Raw genomic sequence first — 21375 nt, forward strand, 5'->3', positions numbered from 1 at the left:
AATAAGTATATAGCGGGTAATATAGATGAATTCTATAGCATTAATGAGAGGGTTGCAGGCATCGTAATTAGGCTTAATAAGCGGTATAAACTGAAGGTTGTAGAGGCCTATGCACCTACATGTAGTTATGATGACCAGGCAGTTGAAAGCTTCTATGAAGATGTAGAATCGGCAATGCGAAAAGTAAAGACGCAGTATACTGTACTAATGGGCGACTTCAATGCCAAGGTAGGGAAAAAACAGGCAGGAGACAAGGCAGTAGGTGACTATGGCATTGGTCCTAGGAATAGCAGGGGGGAGTTACTAGTTGAGTTTGCAGAGCGCAATAACTTACGAATCATGAATACCTTCTTCAGCAAACGGAAGAACCGGAAATGGACATGGAAAAGTCCTAACGGAGAGACTAAAAATGAAATCGACTTCATAATGTGTTCAACCCCCGCCATTGTGCAGGATGTAGAGGTAATCGGGAAAGTTCGATGTAGTGACCATAGGATGGTGAGGTCCCGAATTAGCCTAAATCTGAAGAAGGAACGCAATAGATTAGTAAGAAAGAAACCCATCAACGAATTAGCGGTGAGGGGGAGGGCAGAAGAGTTCAGAATCTCGCTACAGAATAGGTTTTCAGCTCTAACTGAGGATGGCGACTTTACCCTAGAGGCAATGAACAATAATTTCAGAGATATCATTACTGAGTGCGCAGTAGAAGTAGGCGGTAGGATAGTTAAAGAGGATACCGGTAAGCTGTCTAAGGAGACGAAAGATTTGATTAAGAAACGGCAGAGTATGAAAGCTTCCAATCCAACAGACCAGATCGAATTGGCCGAGATATCAAAGCTAATCAATAAGCGCAAGGTGGCCGATATAAGGAAGTATAACATGGAGAAAATTGAGCATGCTGTAAAGAACGGGGGAAGCCTTAAAGCGGTAAAGAAGAAATTGGGCATAGGCAAAAACCAGATGTATGCGATAAGGGACAAGGCGGGCAACGTCATCACTAATATGGACAAGATAGTCAAAGTAGCCGAGGAGTTCTATACAGATCTCTACAGTAGCCAAAGTAGTCAGGACCGTAGTGAGATTGGCGGTAGGGAAAAACAGTCAGACGTTCCACCAGTGACGAAGGACGAGGTCAAGAAAGCACTAGAAACTATGAAAAGGGGGAAATCAGCTGGAGAGGATCAGATACCTACAGATTTGCTGAAGGACGGGGGGGATATCGTGCTAGAAAAACTGGCCACCCTGTATACGCAGTGCCTGGTGTCATCGACGGTACCGGAAGCATGGAAGAATGCAAACATTATCCTCATTCACAAGAAAGGGGACTCTAAGGACCTTAAAAATTACAGACCAATCAGCTTACTGTCTGTTACGTATAAGGTATTTACTAAGGTAATCGCCAATAGAATCAGGACAACCTTAGACTGCAATCAAGCAAAGGATCAAGCAGGGTTTCGGAAACGGTACTCTACTATCGATCATATCCATACCATCAATCAGGTGATAGAAAAATGCTCGGAATATAACCAGCCCTTATACATAGCATTCATTGATTACGAAAAAGCATTTGACTCAGTTGAAACCTCGGCGGTGATGCAGGCATTGCGAAATCAGGGGGTAGACGAGCCGTACGTGAAAGTGCTGGAAGATATATATAGTGGCTGCACAGCAACCATAGTTCTACATAAAGAAAGCAATAAAATTCCCATAAAGAAAGGTGTTAGGCAAGGAGACACAATCTCCCCAGTACTATTCACAGCTTGTTTAGAGGAAGTATTTAGAGACTTGGAATGGGAGCAGTTAGGGATAAGGGTAGATGGAGAATACCTCAGTAATCTGCGATTTGCTGATGACATTGCCTTGCTAAGCAACTCGGGGGATGAATTGCAAATAATGATTGATGACCTAGACAGAAAAAGTAGAATGGTAGGCTTGAAAATCAATATGCAGAAGACTAAGGTAATGTTCAACAGCCTCGGGAAGGAACAGCAGTTTACATTAGGTAGCGAAATACTGGAAATAGTAGGCGAATATGTCTACTTAGGACAGGTAGTAACCGCAGATCCAGACCATGAAAAGGAAATATCAAGAAGAATAAGATTGGGATGGAGCGCATTTGGCAAGCACTCGCAGATTATGACTAGCAGCTTACCGGTATCGCTCAAGAGGAAAGTGTACAACAGTTGCATCTTGCCTGTACTCACCTATGGGGCTGAAACGTGGAGGCTAACCAAGAGAGATCTACTTAAGTTGAGGACAACTCAGAGGGCTATGGAACGAAAAATGGTAGGGGTAACATTAAGAGATAGAAAGCGTGCAGAGTGGGTCAGAGAAATAACTCAAGTTAATGACATTCTAGTGGAAATTAAGAAGAAGAAATGGACATGGGCAGGACATGTAGTGCGAAGAGAGGATAACCGATGGTCGCTGAGGGTAACAAACTGGATTCCAAGGGAAGGAAAGCGTAGCAGGGGGAGGCAGAAAGTTAGGTGGGCGGATGAGATTAAGAAGTTCGCAGGGGTCAAGTGGATGCAGCTAGCACAGAACCGGGTTAAGTGGAGAAATATGGGAGAGGCCTTCGCCCTGCAGTGGGTATAATCAGGCTGATGATGATGATGAGTACAGGTATTGCCACCAAAGTCCAGTCGTATTCTGTTGTGGTCGCTCCCAAAGCTATTCTTCCCTTCTTCGTCCACAACCATGCTAGACAAGAGTCCATACAACGTCGGTGACATCAGTGCAAAGTCGATGGAAGACCTTTTGTCTCTTGAAGCCTAGGTAATCTGGCTATCACACTTCGGCTGCAGATCTCCTATGACTAAATCAAATTGGTCTGCAGCACGTAGTAATTCTCAACCGTTCGAGTCTGTATTTCCATCTAGCTCCTCCAGGTGCCCATTGAAGTCTCCTAAGACCAGTATCTCATGGTCCTGTCAGAAGGCCCCATTGTCTTGTCTTAGACAGTCCCACAAAATTTTATTTTTCTCATTGGCCGCATTTCCACACCACATATAAACAACTGCCACCGCTGACCTATATCCTGATAGCGTTCCAGTGATCCACAAGTGTTCCTGGCATTCTGGCTTCGCCCTCGCTCAGCCACGGTCTGGGCGCAGGACAACACCAACACCTCCCCCTTTCCTTTCTCCGGTCACCATGTTGCATCGCTCTCAGCCCATTTGAGGATGCCCTGGTGGTTCTTCTTTATCTCGGAGATGCGTCTCTACAACACAAAATAACTCTAAACTCTCCACTCCCATGGCCTGGTGGAGCTCTTTCCACTTTCGTAAGGCCCTGCCTCCTTTCAGGTTCAGAAAGGCAATGCTAAGTTTCCTTTCTTCTTGCCTTCTCCTCCTCCTCCTCCCTATTGGCATTGGATATGCTCCGCCCATAGTCTGGAGCATAACCCGTCTTAGCGTTTCGATGAGAGGGTCGGCTTGCAGAGAGACCCATCTGTGCCTGCTGTGGGGCAACCTTACGGATTCTATCCCTAAAAAAACAGTCTGCAACTCAACCGCTGCCCAAGCACCTTAGCCGCTTGCTCGTCTTGCATGCCGCCCAGCCTATGGGCCCTCACTGCTAGGTTCGAGGCTATAAATTCTATCCTTTGCCCCAGCTCTTTGCAGGCAAGCCTCGTGTCTGCATTCCACTTGGAGCATTTCCCACGAATGACATCGTCTGCGATCGCCCCTTCTGGAATGCCATAAACGAGGAAATGGTGTCTACTTGCTCTTTCCTTCCATTTCACGAGCGCCGCGCGCAGGTCCTGCACCGATATACTGGGTCAACGTTTCCACGTACTATGTAATTCTGGTCTGCGTGCACCACTACGATGACCTCTTTTTGTGTCCACATCTCCGCATCACCATTCACAGCTGCTATCACGTCCTGTAACATATTTCCTGCTTTCGTTTTGAAATGTACCGCTCTGTTCCAGTTGGTCACCCTTAGCACCTGTTGTTTTAGTCTGCCCGCATTTTGATCTCCATACACGAAGGTGGAATATCATTTCTTTGCTTTCTCCTTCAAGGCGGTGTCGTGGTGTCCTACCTGTGTACTTTGTGCCATATTGGTGGGTGGTGACTTCGCCATCCCGTCCACCCCTCCCCACTCCTCTGCCTGCGTTGAGTCGTTCGACTCGTTCGAAGTGTTGCTTGTAGGTGGTCCGCTCGCCAGCCATTTCATTTTCTGCTTCTTCCTGTTCTCCACTGTCCGAAATGCTGTCCAGTCGTCCAGTTGGGGTTGTTCGGTTCGCCTCCAGTATCCGCGGTGCCCTCCACATTCTCCTGAACGATACATGCCTCCGGAGGGGGCGTAATGGCAGACTGCACACCGTCAGCTGTAGCTCTTGCTCTGCAGCTCTGTAGGTGTTGCTCATCTTTCCCCTGCTCACCATGCCCACTCTCGCAAGGCGCTTGTTTCTGCGCCATGCGCCATACCGCAATGACGATAGCGATTGTGCAGCCACATCCTTGAATCTAAGCCGACATCTCAGTTACGTATTTGGAATTTCAGTAAAAACTATCGGCTTAGATTTGAATAAATACGGTATTAGCTGCCTTGCAAAGCGATTTGAAAGTGTTGTAAATAACAGATTAACATTCATTCTTGAATCCTGGCCAACTCTGGAATATACCGGTACATCAGTTCAGCTTCAAAAAATCATGCTTGGCAGCTGTTCACCTAGTTCTCTTTGAAGATATTGTTCGAGAGGCATTCATACAGAAACAACACTGTCTTGTGGTCTCGAGTCTGAAGAAGGCATATATGACACCGCCTGGAGGTTTGGCATCCTGCGTGACCTAGAAGACCTAAGCATCTGGGGCAGCATGCTAAAATGCTTGAACGACTTCCTATTCGACCACTCGTATCAGGTGCGCTTAGGCACAGCCATTTCAATGAACATTGCCCGAGAAAATAGTGTACCTTAGGGGTTGCTTATTGAGCACCTCTCCTTTTGATGTAATTTCAGTCAGAATAATTCCAAACTCTGTTATCTATTCAGTTTATTTAGATGGCCACAAATTGCATGCACATCCTCCAGCATATCAACATGTGAGAGGCAAATACAAATTAAATAAACTGGCTACTTTGGCAGACAAAAATGGCTCCAGCATATCAACATGTGAGAGGCAAATACAAATCAAATAAACTGGCTACTTTGGCAGACAAAAATGGCTGCATATGTTCTCAACACGAAATATATTGGCTGTCCTGTTCTGACTAAAAAGAGGGTTACAGGACAACCCCACTCTTCATCTGACTGAATTTCTAGCAGAACACATTTTTAGGCATTACTTTTGATAAACTGGTACTTCTGTCTCTTGTAAATAACCTGACAGAGAAAGCTTCGCAAACTTCAATTGTCCTTGAAGTGCTTTTACGAAGGAAAAGGCTGGGGATCCGATTGGTCTTACCTGTTGCATATTTATGGCACTCTAGTCTTTGTCTTGACTTCCACTGGAGGATAGAAGAGCCGCTCTCTTACATGTGCATATGACCTAAAAATTTGCATACTGTCAAAACGTCTCTGCTGCCTCATTGTTGCAAACTGCCTTCCAGAACACTCTTTCGTAGTAGACCTTGGAAGGTAAATGTCAAGTGTTGGGAATACTACCGACTCTCTATCCGGTATTGCCCGTAGACGCTATTGCTACCATGGTGCAGGCTTTCCTCTGTGTCTGACTTCTAATTGGCACAGTTTCATAAAAACCAAATGTCATATGAGTACAGGTTGCAAGAATACTTCACATTAAAAGAAAAATATCCAAACTGCGCCGACTTTTATACAGCTGGCTCGAAAACAAATTCATATCAGACGTGCTGTACATTACAAATGGCAGTATGTCGTACGATTTCTGCAGTGTACATCAGTGTAGAGAAACTAATGAAGGCACTGATTTATCGATTATGCTGAAGTTGCTTCGCTATAGAAATGCTTATGAGGCCTTACTGTGACACATAATACACAATACAGTGAAGTTCACCACATAAAGTAGAACTCTGTTGGTCCAGAGTTTCTTTGGTATCGACGGTAACAAGAGCTGATGCATATGCTGGACAGGCTCACACTGGTATTGCAAAGAAAGTCCACATACTCCATGGAGATGATGTGAATTCAGTGCACAGCAAATTGAGAAATAAATGGCAAACTGTGTGGAATAAGGAAATGAATAATGAACTACATCTCGTGAAGTCCATCTTGGCTGTATGGAAATCATGCAGGTGCCAGGAACGTTTTATCGAAGTGATGTTATGCCCTCTCTGCCCCCTACACGTGTGCAGACACATTACACAGAACTTCTTATCAATAGGGTAAACCCTTATGTGAGAAATGTGGGTATGAGCCCATACTGAACTGCATTTTTTTCTCTTGCACAAACATCAAACAACTCGGGAAGAAATAGTTTACTCTTCTGTGCAATGAACACGCACCCCTTCATTCCAGTGATGTCCCTAAGAAAAAATGCACTTTTTTTTTGTACCTTCTTAGTTTTCTGAAACAAACGAAATGCTTTAAACAAACTGTTGATTTCTTTAAGTGAAATCTACTTAACATAGCACACAATTTTTATACCATGTATCCGTTGCATGACAGCCTTAGCTACTTATGCACCATGAAACCTGGAAATACAGCCGAACCTTATTATAACGAACATGGACGTAGTGTATTATTGGATGAAATGAAGTAAAAGAGAAGTTTGTTTGTGGGAGTTCTATCCATATAACGAAACAAATTGTTCGAAATTTATGTTCGATCGGTCATAACGAAGCAGTTGCTTACATGTGAATGGAAAAAAAGCATAAAAGACCCATAAAAAAGATCTGCAATAGTTCAATCGTTTGAATCGCCACTGTAAAAATATGTTTAAATCACCTGCGCATTTGCGTGCTGCGCCTTCAAGGGGCAGTAACAAAAACTAGCATCAGTGGCTGACAAACATTTAACAGGCATGTGATCGAACCATCGCTTCATTACAGTGTACTAGTACACTGCACAGCTTGCTCGTGCCGCACGCCCTATTGCCACTTCAACTAACCATGTAAAATGGTAACTCAGAAGTGCAAAGCGCGTTTGCTTGAGAAAAAAGACATTTAGGACGGTCGAGAGAGGGTATAGGAAAAGGGCATTGCCCCAGACTTCAGTGTTGTACCTAGCACTGTGCCGACAACCTTGAATCAGAGGCAGAATATTGAAAACGTCCAAGCTAGAGGCGCCGTAAAGAATGATCGAAATCAAGTCTTGTCACCGCTTCAACTGCTGCTTCCAGTGTTGTTTATGAACTTTGTTACTGCGGACGACACCTCAGTTGTGGCACCGTGGCACTGCCAATCAGTTTATTCCTGGAGACGATTATGCAAGTAATGTGGATGACAGCGAACTGGAATGGCATGGCCAAGGTTGCGCCGCTTTTCAAAATAAACCTGTTCGTGCGCGGGGGCAACATCCCTACCAGCATGGAACGAAGGGCAAGATTTCATGTTTATAGCAGGCCTTTAATGAAAAAGTTGTGCATTTTCACACCCTTATGTTGTCTCTATTCGAACGCCTTTTTCTTGGGTTTATTAGCAGACTTCTTGTTCGCATACTTTTAAGATGAATATTAGATATATCGAACAAATTTTCACGCCAAATGCGACTTCGTTATGACGAGGTTCAACTGTTTAACCAGCCCATCTGACACGGTATAGCAATGCGTGTTATTGCGGCTTCATTGCTTGGGATGTACAAAAAAGTTGTGTGGTGTGCCTGCTCATGGAGTGGATAGCTGCTGTACTGCAGGAGGAACAATGATATGAGGGAGACAATGGCTACTCTGCTGTGCACCTTCCAAGCACTCGTACCAGCAGCACAATCTGCTGAGCTAGTTGGTTGCAATTCATATTGTATCAGTAGTGTGAACGCAGTCTGGAAGAAAGGCAGATAGGACAGAGCGCTGATCTTTCAACTGCCGGAAAGTTGAAAGTTCAGCGCTCTATCCTGTCTGCATTTCTTGCTGATCGCGTTCGCGCTGCTGATACATATGACTCATAGCAAGATGGAAAAAAAATTGCAGCTGCTGTGGGACAATATGAGAATGATATGAGACAACGGGGGGGGGAAAAAAAAAAAACTAGACCAATGCTATTTTTAAGCAAGATGATGTGAGCTGGTTTGATGCTCTATTAACACTGATCCTCTCTCTGGAAGGTTAATTTATTCATCACCTGGCATGCTCGCGTATCTTTCTTAGCAGTGCTTCTGTTAAGATGGAACTTCTGAAAAGGCAGGCAAATTTTCTGGTCTACCTATTCGTCTTAAAGGGAGTCTACTGTATTAGGATTGAAAGACCTGGCTTTTGAGATATCCCACTTAAGTGTAACTGATGCAGAAACTGTTGCAAGCAATAAGAATAGCAATGCAACCACTGCAGAGTAAAAAAAATATGTTTATTAATGCTTTTTTTTGTTTCAGTATCTTGTCAGTGTCCCCCTGAAGATGTTCCGAGTGTGGGCTTTTTTTGGTATGCTTGCTCAGGTGAGTCAATGAAATTTAATTGACCTCTGTAGTAGGTGACTGGGCAAAACGTTACCCACTTGACTCCTAGCTCCAGTGTTATATTCAGTGATAAATGCAGGCTTTCAAGGTGAGTATTAGTTATTGTGTGATGTTTGTGTTGCATTCTTTCAAACTGTGCATGCACAAATACATGCACGTATGAGTTGTTCTTAAAAACTGGATGATTGGATTTTGGGTTGGAGTATGCAAGCGTGCAGTAAAAAAAAATGTGTGTTCACGTAGCGCGTTCACGTAGGCCTTCAGTTTTTTTTTTTTTTTCGTGAGTTCCACCTCGCATTGTTTGCTATTGTCATTAACCATGAAAACGGACACTGAATGCTATTGCGATTATTGCTTCTCTAAGCATGACTGGCCGAGATATTCTAACTGGAGGGCTATAGTGGTGGCAGATTAGCACAATCTGCTTCTGCGGGGCACCACTGCGCTTGCGGTGACTACTCTGAGCGAGTTACATGCTTCTGCGGCGGCGCGCACGCCTACCACGTCTGGACCAGTCAGCGTGCCCGCACTGGTGGCTGGGCCCGCCGTATCAGATCGCGCTGATGCGTGCGCATGGGCGGCGCGTGGAAGCTGATCATAATAGCGGATCGTGCTTTGCGATAACTCCCTATTACTTATAAACGAAACATGGGAGTGGCAAAGTTTGTGATTTGTAAAGCTGATTTCTTGTAGAAAAGTGATTTTTTTTTCAAGTTCACTGATTTTTCGGACTGTTCGATTATTCAGACCATTTCCCGGGTCCCGCCGAGTCCGAAAAAACGCTACTGCTGTGGTGGCACTCATCATTGGGAAAGGTGATAGGCGTTGCATTGAAGCAAGCCAAGTGGTATATGCCTGTAGATAAGGCAGCCCCATCTCAATCTCAGATGATGCCTGTAGATGGCACTAAAGTGCATGCAATCAACGGAGCACACTATTTCATCCCAAGTGGAATTAGTGACTGAAATGAAGCATTTTTTTTTTGTTCATGATGGAGCGCACAAGTGCCCCCCCCCCCTCAACATGCACAAACCAGTAGTGGCAATTTTAGTTACATAGCACATGAAAAATGTTAAATGGAAACTCAGCTTTATGGGCTACAGGGGGCGCCACTGAAAAAAAAATATGCCTGCCCGAGAGATGGTCCTGTAGGCTCACCAGCCTTGTGTTGTGCTGGGTTGCGCTGCACTTCCTGATGCTGCATTAAAATATTCACGCGAGTGCGCAGTGGTGCGAAGATCTGCACGGCCTCTTCTGTCAACTCAAGAAGGAAACCATGAAGAAATTCCAAAGCAAGACAGCTACACCACTTATACTCGTGGTTCTGTTTTCCTGTGTTGCTTTAAACAGTAAATGTAACTGAGGTTGGCATTGGAAAGCCCATGGCCAAGGCTATGACATTTTTCAGGGATTATTCTTGCTGAAGAAAGTTACACTTATTGTGAAGCACCCTTGAAGGCAACATTTTTTGAGTGATGACCACTTGACAGTACAGCTATTTTTTGAGAAGTTAAGAGCACCTGTTTCCTGTGCGATTCAATGGAAACGATGGTTGCCGTAGCTACTGCTTCCTTCTAGAGTTGAAGCTACCATGCTTATCAAGTGACCATTGCAAAAAAATATTTAGGGGCCTGTTCATAGGGATTTAAGCCAGCCAAAATCGAGATACCTGCTGGTGGTGCTTCAAATGATATCGGAGCGGTTTCTTTGTCATCCTTGTTTTATCGTGATGCCTTGTACGGTGGATAACTGACTTGCCCACGATGAGATTTTAATTGCTTTCTTATCCAACTCTTTCCTGAGCATAGAATCTAGCGACAATGTGCAGGTTTACCCTGCCTTTGAGCGCACAGTTCAAATACTGCGGTGCATGGAACATTGATAATTCAACTGCTTTCATTTCTTCTGCGCCTAATGTGTGCTTCACACGTACACATGGAAATTATATTATTGGTTGCTGGGGTTGTGAGCAAAACGCAGCTCCCAATGGAATTATGCTCTATAAGCTTTGCTCGAATGAACTAAATGCACAGAAGTGGTGCCGGAGATGCCACACCAAGCCTTTTGCTGGTATCATCTCAAGGGTGGTAGCAGAAGCGGCCATGTGGCTGCAACATCATGCGTGAAAGTTGCGAATCAGCGTGCTTCATTTACTTTTGACAGTGCCTGTACATGCAGGAGCATCTGTGCTAGTCAGACAAGGCGAGAAATTTGATTTTCAACAAACTTTGCACTGACATTTTGCACAGACCTTTCGGTCAGTAGTGCAGACGGGCCAAAGTTTGCTGTACAGGGTACCAGTGAGGTGCAACATGGAAACATTGTTTTGGCAAATGCTGCCGAAAACTGAGCATGCCAGCTTCTAAACTATTACACTATGTAATGAAGTGTGCAACTGTGTTGTCATGACTTGCAGAAGAATTGTTAACAAAATATTGCTACCATTTAACACTGTAATATCAAATCTACATAGTTTTGCTAACTGGTTTAACCATAGTTCCACTAAAATTAGATGCTTGTTCACTAGGGGTGTGCGAATATTGAAATTTCTGAACATGAATCGAATATCGAATATCAGTGAAAGCAAGCTTAAAATTGAAAAATGGTAAATATTCTTTGTCTTGTTTTATTCATAATTCGCATGGTATTAGAAATAAAGTTGAACTAAAACTGCGCAGAATCTAGAATAAAATCTAGAATAAATTTTACTCATTCCGTATGCTGGTCTTTTTTTGCACAGGAAGGACCTGCATGAAACTAGGTGAAGCTGTTATATCACTACTGAATACAATAAACTCTCCTTTTTATTCGGCTTTCAAGCAGCCAGACAGTATTTGATCTAATCGAAACCTCGAACGATAGATTGGACCTGAACAGTCATAAGCCATATGAGTCACAGTAAATTTATTTGATGAATACCTGCACGATGGTGTTCTGCATATGAGATAAAACCAAAGTGAGACTTACTGCACAGAGCACTCGGCTTTTGTGCATCACATGCCACCATGTAAAGGTGGTTTTTTTGAGTGCTTGGCAGCAAACTGCACATATATTTTATTCTTGAAGGCATTTGGTTCAGTTGAAACGATATCGGTAATCGGGGCAGAGAAGAGCCACGTGTAAAGGTGTTAGAAAAATGCCACACCGCTGTCCATCTTCTGGCGCCACCAAGTGGCCGAATGTCTTGGCACGTGGCTGATCGTCGTCCTCGTTTCTCTCGAGCTTCACTTCATTAAAAGGGCCAGCTCGGTTGCTCTGCTGCTTGCTACGCATGTTTTAACGAATGATGGACACCGTATTCTCTGGTCTGAAGTGGCAGTAATGCCCCGTATACCTCGACGACGTTGTGATTTTCTCGGAGACGTTCGACGAGCACCTGAAACATTTCCGCGCTGTTTTAGAGGCCATCCGATCTGTCAGTCTCTCTCTAAAACCTGAAAAATGTCACTTTTGCTTTTAATAAGCGGAAATTTCTCGACCACATTGTCGACACTCGAGGTGTTAGTCCAGACCCAGAAAAGACGGCCGCTGTTGCTTCATTCCCCAAACCAGTGGATAAACCACGGCCGGTCTCTAGGAAGAGAGCGCTTCTCTTCTCTTACGGCCTCTCCAGTGGGGTCTGTTTCCACCGCCGCGCCTCGGTGGGGTCGCCACCGCCCCACTGCTGTTCCTCCGCTACAGCCGTTCACACGCAAGGGAAACGCGCGCTCGCTTTTAGTTTCGCCCGCGTCTGTTGCAACCGGCAGGTCCTGACATTTCGCCCCTTATGGTTTATGCAAAGTCCGTAATCAACATCGAACATTTATCGTGTACGAGGAATAAAATACAGTCAGCAATCCGCTCACGCGCGCTCCTTCGACAGTGCGGCCGCGCACGCGCACGGTCGAATGAAGCTTCGGGTACACTTCAACATTTTTTACCTCTAAGTTTCGTACAAAAATATATTTACCAGGCTGTGCAATGTGCCTTTGAATATTTTAATCAGGTGTAGCGCGACCTGACGTGAGTGCATGGTGAACTGTTGGGTGGAGATTCTGTCAACCGCTACCGTTTTCGTTTAGATCAGAAGAGGCACCGGCAAAAATTCATGGCGTGTCTCAGATTCAGAGTAAGGAGCAAAAATTTACTCATATAGTAAAAATTTCACTTTGGAGTGGGCTGTTCTAGCTTCGTTCAAATCAGTCTGTTGAAAGACCGAAGACGTTTATGTAGTCTTGTGACTACTTTTAATCAAGAAAATGGGCATAAACAGTTAAGCAGAATCGAAAAGAGCAGCAAACAATAAAAAAATTGTCCTTCAAAGTTACACATTGCACTATATGTTCATCAATTCATCAAAATGCGACCTGCATCTAGAAAAATTCAGTCTCAAAATCTTCCTGCGCGGCTTGTGCACATGAGTTGGCCTCTCAGTTTTCTTTGTCACTTTCCTGGTATAATTAATTGAGAAGAAGAATTCTGAGAAATGTTTCAAATATCAAAGAAGCGGACCTAATAACATAGCTGTTGTCAATTCCTTTCGGGCAACTCTGTGTTGAATTCTGAAATGCTGACTGAATCAGGATCTTCAGTACTTCGAGAACATTTGTGTGTATAGTAGGTGCATGGCAGCTTTTTCGAAAAAAAAAAAGAAGCTTGTCCAATAGGGCAACAAGCTCTGGTTTCGGATAATGCAGTCCACTAGAATATTGTCCTTGTAGAAGAGCGTACTACATGGGGCTGCTTCTTTCGCTAGTTTCAAGAATAGCGCAAGCGTCACACCCGAAGTTGATTAACTAAACGATATATCCAGCGGCGTAAGGTAAACCGAAATATGTGACAGTGGGAAATGGGATGGTAGGAGATGCCATCACTTCCTTCAGTGCCTTGATTTTGCTCTCAGATGAAACGTCCGTCTTGACAATGTAGTCATGTGCCGCTAGCTGTTACGGCCCTCGCATCTAGCATATGTCATTCCCTACCACACATTAACCTTACTTTCCCGAAGAGAGCCTCAATTGGTCGCTATATAGGGCTTGAAATGAGCTTTCAGTGAGACTGTCCTTCTTTAACGCTTTACAAGTTTCTTGCATACTTTCGATATAGCAGGTAAACTCATTTGTAAGTCACTGCATCCGAATATCACCTTCATCATATTTGCCTCTTTTTACCACTTCGAACACAATTGTGGTGTCATGAATATCAAACCATTTTTTATTGCTTTCATAACAAGCTTAATATCGTGTAAAAATTTCATTAAAACAATGTTTTATTGCAAAATTAAAATAATGTTTATAATACCACGCATTGGCTAATATATGAATTGTAATAACATTTAAAACTCAACCCTACAACGTTTACTTTGACTGTTATACTAATACTTTATATCATGCAAGCATTTTGCAATTTGAAATTATTTTCATCTTTGGTGTTACATGAATGGTTTCGCATCTATCGCTAAAGACTGTTTTGATGTAGCAGACGAGTTGCTGTCATGTTAGCTTTGAAGAAGAATCGATGTGATCACTTCTTCTTCTTCTTCTTCTTTTTTGTTCCTGTTCTTGTACAGGCTAAGGAAAAATTCGGATTAAAATGGACAAAAGTAGCTACCATGCCGCAATGTATGCCATGCTTGTCGAACGTTTGCTGAACGACAGTGTTTTTTATATCCGTTCACGTGTGTAGTACGTTGACATGTCGCTGCAGCATCTACCTTCTGTGTTCCTTAATTTCGGGGCTGCACTCACCACGAAACTCGCGAGCGACAGCGCGAAACCAGGCAAAAGCCACCCGCCGCCGCTGAAGCAGACGCGGAGCAAACAGCGAGCAGGTCGCGCCCTTTGCGGTGGCGGAGAGCGCAACTCAAGGAGAAACGTTCCTATTGTTCCCGCGGCGATTGAGAAGGCCTAAGAAAGAGCGCCCGCTCTCCCCCGAGACCGGCCATGGATAAACAAAGCTTGCGTTGATTTCTCGGCCTCTGCGCGTACTATCGTCACTTTGTTCGCAATTTCTCCAAGATCGCTCAGCCTCTGACCCGCCTGATAAAAGATGCCGAACCGTTCTTTTGGGGCCCTGACCAGGAAAAAGCCTTCACGGAGCTCAAGTCCAGTCTCCAATGTAGCGCCTATACTTGGTCACTTCGACAAAGAGGCCGACACGGAATTGCACACGGATGCCAGTAATGTTGACCACTGTGCGCTCCTTGTTCAGTGGCAAGACTGTGAAGAACGAGTCATTGCTTACATTAGTCGCACTTTGTCCGTTCCAAAGTTAATTATTCAACTACGGAAAAGGAGTGCCTCGCTGTTGTGTGGGCAGTCATTAAATTTCGTATGGTCGTCCGTTTCATGTCATGAATGACCATCGCTCGCTGTGTTGTCTGGCAAACCTGAAAGATCCATCTGGTCGGCTTGCTCGATGGAGCCTTCGGTTGCAAGAATTTGACGTTGGTATCGTGCACAAGTCCGTCAAGAAACACAGTGATGCTGACTGTCTGTCCCACACCCCTACTTCCTGCCACACGGATGGCTCCGACGACGATTCTGCTTTCCTCGGTGTTATCATGACATCCACCTTAGCCCGAAAACAGCGGGCCAACTCTTAACTTTTGCCCCTCATCGAATACACCGAAGAAACCGTGTCATCTCCTCCTCAGCTCTACAGGTGCTGACTGTCATCATTTTGCTTGCGCGATGGTGTGCTCTACAAGAAGAACTACGGTCCAACAGAAACTGCTTATCTGCTTGTAGTACCCACAACGCTTCATGACAGTTTTTCGTGCTTGCCACGACGACCTTTCTTCCGGCCAGCTCGGTTTTTCTCGCACATTGGCACGGATACGCCGAGTACTACTGACCCAGGCTAGCTCTAGCTAATGTTGTGCACCACTACGTCCAAACCTGCCGTGAGTGCCAATGACAGAAGACACCGCCCATTAAACCAGCTGGGCTCCTGCAGCCTATTGATCCCCCAAAATTTCCATTTCGACAGGTCGGCATGAACTTCCTGGGCCCATTCCCAAAGTCCTTTGTGGGTAACAGGTATATGGCGGTTTCCACTGACTACCTCAGCCGCTCCCCCCTTAGTACCTGAGACCGAATGCTGCCGTACATCATGTTCGCATACAACACTGTGCTCCAGAAAACTACACGCTTCTCAATTTCATTTGGTCCATGGACGCGAACCCTTGGCTATGCTGGATGCCATGCTTCTTCCGAATTCTGCTGCCTCCACTGTTGTGGGGGCTGACAAATTTATTCGTGGCACAGAAGCTGCACACCAACTTGCCCGACAGCGAATTCGGCACCAACAAGTACACGACGCCCAGCGCTACAACCTGCGACATCAAGAGGTGACTTACACGCCCGGCGACCAAGTCTGGGTATGGAGCCCAATACGGTTGCGAGGGTGCTCTGAAAAGCTTCTGCGGCGTTACTTTGGACCCTACGAGGTGCTCTGCCGCCTCAGTGCGGTGAACTACGATGTGCTACCACAAGGCACTGTCCGCTCCTCTCGGAAGCCGAAGTCTGAAATAGCTCACATTGCCAGAATGAAACCATATTACAGTAGTTACTGTTTTAGGGTCCAAACCAGAGCCAGAGGGTCTAACATATAACTTGCCCCGTTTTTCTATTTTCCCATACGTTTGCGGTATCGGGACGATGCCTCTTGAAAGGGGGGCAATGCCACACCGCTATCCATCTTCTGGTGCCACCAAGTGGCCGAATGTCTTGGCACGTGGCTGAGGGTCGTCATCGTCTCTCTCTCTCTCTCTCTCTCTCTCGAGCTTCGCTTTATTAAAAGAGCCAGCTCGGTTGTTCTGCTGCTTGCTACGTGTGTTGGTGCCAATATTTATAGGGAACGTAAAACATGTGCAGAAAAAGTTATGAATTAGAAAGTTGTCAAGCACAGTTACTTTATCTCACTGCTGTTATTTTACAAGTAAACCGGCGGTCGTATTGTGAAAAATTGGAACAACACTTAATGTTCAGAACTTTCATGCCTCTGATATTCTGATGACGTTACCTGATAGACAACTTAAGGAAAGAATTGGAACACGTCAAGAATTCAAACGGGGCATATGGTATAGAGACTCTGCATAAATTGAGATAATTCCGATAAGATATTTGCAGCCTTTTCATGAAAAGCCGTGGTCGGGACCTAGGTGCTTATTTTAGACACCTCTATAAAAAGTTGCTATAGATTTTTTTTTGTGAGCTGCTTCTTTAGAAGTTCTGCAATGGCTGTTTCAGCTGGTGCTGCTGTGATCACCACATTTTCTAAAACAACTTTTCTGCCTCAAAAGCCCATTGAGGAAAGAGATATTTTGTCAGTCAGGTAATGACAACATACTCACAAATAATGACAATCACACCTGCCACCTGCTGGAATGCACCACCTGAGGGCGTGTGCCATGAGAACAGAGAGAGCAGTTGCCACAGAATGTGAAGGGCCATTTAGCGAATGAAAACTGTCTTTTGCCGAATAGTGTGCTAAGCCGGCAACATTACTCCTTCAAGCAAGGAGTTGATTTAACATTAAAATGTTATCATCACTGATAATTTGGTATCCCTGTAAATTGATCAACTGATGTAAAAGGCATCAACAGCTTCTAATGCTATCGTTTTGCCAACACAGTGTAATTAAGCGTACCTTTGAATTTCTACCACCCATTTAAACATGACGACGCATGTCAACATCCGCCCTGTCAGTCAAATCCAAAGTTGGAATCATTAAAAATCTGAGAAAGTGCATGGTACAGTAGACTTTTTCAGCTTTCAGTACTTTTGCTCAGTGGCGATTTCCGCTGGTCTTTTGGAGCTGTGCACTTGAACAGGAACAGAGCAACTTAAGCACTTACAGAGTGGATCGGCTTCAGTCGACCAGCAGAACATGCAGAGCGCAGGGCAGAGGTAATGCTGAACTAGTTCCGGAACTTGAGTTCACATTCTGTAGCAAAATGTGTTGTGGTTGATAAATAAAGGGGGGTGTGGCACTCGGCAAGCTTGCGTTCGTACGCTATTAATGCTTTTGGATTCTATTTAATATACGCGCTTGGATATACACGCGCGTCCTCTGCTGACATTTCTGAAACCACTAAATACAGTTGAAAAATTCCGCAGCCTCTGGAAGTGATGACATCACCGACTAGAAGTTCCGTTGAGATCAAAATCTGGGCAACAGGTTGAGCTAGAGCTGCGCTGTGAAAGGAGTTGCTCCAAACAACCAGTGGAATATGCATAACCTACCTAGGTCGACTCGTGCAATTCAAGATCGCTATCATGGAGCAAGAAAAGCTGTTCCAGCATAGCCAGTAAAAATCGCCAGAAAAGTGCACGAATGTTCCGTATTTTCTAAAGACCTGAATGAATTGACAGAAGTTTAGAATGTTAGCTCTACTGCTTGCATCACTCAGGGTCGCATTATTCTGATACATCAGTGAATGCCGTAATACATCTTTGTAATTTCGTTCCGCTATATATAATTCGATTTGTGAACCATTGAGGTTGGATCACCGAGCACCACCATTCGTATAAAAATTTCTGGACCGCCTATTTGAAGCAGAAGGTATGGAGTAATATCAAACGATTCAGCATGTTATAGGGCACAAAATCACTAGTTAAGTCAAAGCCTAGTTTATGCTAGGGATTCGCACCGATGACCTTTGCCATCCCAAACCGTGCCTGACATGAGCCTTTGTGCGATGCGTGCCAACTGCAGTGGAGTGGAGACGTTAGTATGATAGCTAGAAGGGGGCAGTGTGACGAACGGGAGCTGTCGTGGCTGTTCCAGGCAGGCGCGTCGTGGAATTTTTCGTCGCGTTTGAATTTTTATTTTGATGCGCGATGCCAACTTAACGAAGTATCTGCAGATCGGAGACGAAAAGATGCATTGATTTCTCCCTCAGTGCACACAAGAGGAGCTTAGCGATGCAATTTAAAAAAAGCAGGCTTTAATAGAACGCATATCCGAGTATTAACTCTGTATGCGTTTGGTTTTCGCTACAGGCTTGATAGCGCAAGTGAGCATGGACAACGAACACGGACAATTCGGAACTCTGACTCTGAGCTTTGGAGTTCGGCTGCAGCCGCCGCAAATATGAGTGGCCACAGAAAAAAAAAAAAAGACGTACTAGCAAATTAGTTCTCAGTGCACTAAGACACACTAATAATTAGACAAACGTAGAACACAGGATGAACAGAGCGCTGTCTGTTCGTTCGTCTGCATGCGCCAGCAACATGCCGTTTATGGCTACGCTACTTGGAAGCTGTAGCTCAAAAATAATAGGTGCACTTGTGGATGTTCTGGTGAACCTCATCATGCACGAGATATTTTCCATCACTGCATTTGCTAGATAAGTCCACAAGACTAAAAGAAATACTTCATTACACAGCAAAGAAATCGTTTGCAAAAAATTTCCACAAGAGCATAAATGATGTTTATTTTATTAATACAACAGTAATCCAGATGCAGACATCATACTGAGTGAACAATGAATTAATGGCTCTGCCCCAAATTCACTGTTAAATTCAAATGTTTATGGCACTTAAAAGCCTTGCCCTTATTCAAAGAGAAAAAAAAATGAATCTATATAGTTAGCACTACAAACTGGAAACATTTTGCAGTAACCTCTTTAGGATGCAGATCGTGCATCCCACTTGGTGGAGTTTGTTAGACTGCTGAGAAACTGCACAAAACCATGCACATTGAGAGCATAAAAGCACTTTCTTTTTTTAACAAAAAATGTGAATGCGTCCCCTACTGCCCTAATAACAGTGGCCAGCACAGTTCTATGGTACAGCCAGGAACAAAAGTTTGCGGGAAAACATTTATTTCTTCGTTGCTTTGCTAGTTTGTCTTCTGATATTTTTTTTCCTCTGAGTGGGGCATGCATGTTCCCTCGTGATTCCACACATTTCATTCTCCATAATTGCCCGACCACACACACACAAAAAAAATTTTTTCACAAGCCAGCATCTCTCAAACTTCTGTCTCTGGCTGTAAAACAAGCCTGGTTAAACTTCTGTGTCACATATCCTGCCAAGTAAAAGATGAGCCAGTTATCACTTGTTTCACCCACGTTATTGTGGCCTGAACTGAGGCACAGCTGAATAAGAGAGCCTGCATCACAATATCACAATTCTCCCAACATGTCCTCAAATATAAATATGTCCAGTGTATTAAAATATTATTTTCAGCTGTTGATCAGCAAATTTTATAGCATAACAATTAAGTTGGGCTTGAATATTCTTCTTTTTCTGTGGACGGGCAAGGTTATAGAAACTAGGGCAGTTGACAGTTACGAGAAACTGCGCAGGTTTTCGGTGAAGATTTGTCCCGAGTATTCTCTACCGAACAAGTTCTCCTGACTTAACATGCACGCAAACGAGACACAATTGGTCGTCGGCTCCTTGTCAGCACGTTTGATATTTCGCGACCCCAGTTCGCATTAAGCTGCATCTTTAGGCGGTCTGAAAAGGGGGTTTCGGCTTTGCAAGCTTTGTACCCGCTACTGCGTCTGGGTGCAAAACATGTTCACGCTTTGCGCCATGAGTGCACGCAGCGTTATCTACTACATAACCCAGGATCAGCACAAAATCCCCCACTTTGCACCTCAAAAGGATCACTGTGGTACATGTGCGCCTCCCAGCTTCAAATTGTTCGCGGTCCACGTGCAAACAAGCGCAGTCCACGTGTCCCCAGCAGACCTCGCCCGCACCCGCGCAGCTGCGCTCGATCGCGCAGCAGCGGCTAGTTCTCCTTGCACACCAGAGCGCTGCAGCACCCCTTGCGGCGCCGGGAAATTTCATTGCGGATCGCGCCTCCTTCTCACAAGGCGCGGATACATCGGCCGTCACACTGCCTCCTTCTAGCCACCATAATGGTAGTCCAGGGCTCTACATACGAATGCAGTTTACACCTGAACTGTACTATGGGGGAAGGTTGGACTAAAAGAATATAGAAAGAGCTGCCATAGTGGAGGGCTCTAGATTATTTGGTTCATAATGTAAAATCCGGTCAGGAAGCTTACCAAGTGCGGAAGCGAGCCATGGTCGAAGCGGCAGCAGTGACTGCAGCCATTGACCAACGCTTATGAAACTTGGTTCAAGGATAGTTGAAACGCTACAATTTTTTTTTTTTTTTTTTTCAATTACTATTTTCAAACCATGGCCCATTTCAGCGCCACACAGCCTGATGTCATGGTCTGTCTGCACAAAATGAACGGCCTAGCATTGTGGCCTGACCCAATCTCGCAGCATCATTGACTCTCATATGTGACAACTAGCAAACACTAGAATGCTAGCAGCTAGCATGCTGTAATCATCGATGCAGCTGTGCAAAGCAGTGCAGCATAGGTGCACTTGTTTGAGGGTGTCAGTTTTCTGTAAGCTCAGCTTGACCCTTTTTGACCCTTAGATAATATGTGACAGTGAATAGGTTATATTTGTGCAGATGCATGCAGTGTGCATACTGGGAGAAATAAAGTGTAATTTTGGAAAAGTAATTAGATACATTGGAAATTTCTTTGTTTTCTAAAATGTATCTGCCTTTAACACACAATGGTTTAAGATTCTGTGGATACTTAAAAAAAGTGCAAAAATATTTGCAGGCGTATTCAACTTATTTGTAATGTTTCAGCACTTGGTGGATAGATTTGCACAAGTCATTTTGTGTACACTGCTGTGGCCCGCAACAGAAGCCAATATCTTGAAAACCACCACGGCGCAAAGAAGACAACACAAGAAAGAAAAGGACACCACATGCGCACCACAGCTTTTTATTTCTTGTGTTGCCTTCTTTGCACCGTAGTTGTTTTCAAGTCATGAACAAACTCACCCCACAGGCCGTCATTCTAA

At 44.5% G+C, this 21375-nt stretch overlaps 1 protein-coding gene across 3 annotated transcripts in view; it reads left to right on the top strand.

The window, feature by feature from the left end:
- The window catches only part of mdy (diacylglycerol O-acyltransferase), a 179285-nt gene that overhangs the window by 154028 nt on the left and 3882 nt on the right, over nucleotides 1-21375 (top strand). For all 3 annotated transcript variants that reach the window (XM_084587871.1, XM_084587873.1, XM_084587870.1), the window contains one exon: nucleotides 8456-8518. In XM_084587871.1, coding sequence (XP_084443997.1) covers nucleotides 8456-8518 — 63 coding nt within the window. The remainder of the gene's footprint in view (nucleotides 1-8455; nucleotides 8519-21375) is intronic.

Source organism: Amblyomma maculatum, chromosome 1 (assembly GCF_055883805.1).
Source record: "Amblyomma maculatum isolate TAMU_Amacu chromosome 1, ASM5588380v1, whole genome shotgun sequence".
Classification (NCBI taxonomy): domain Eukaryota; kingdom Metazoa; phylum Arthropoda; class Arachnida; order Ixodida; family Ixodidae; genus Amblyomma; species Amblyomma maculatum.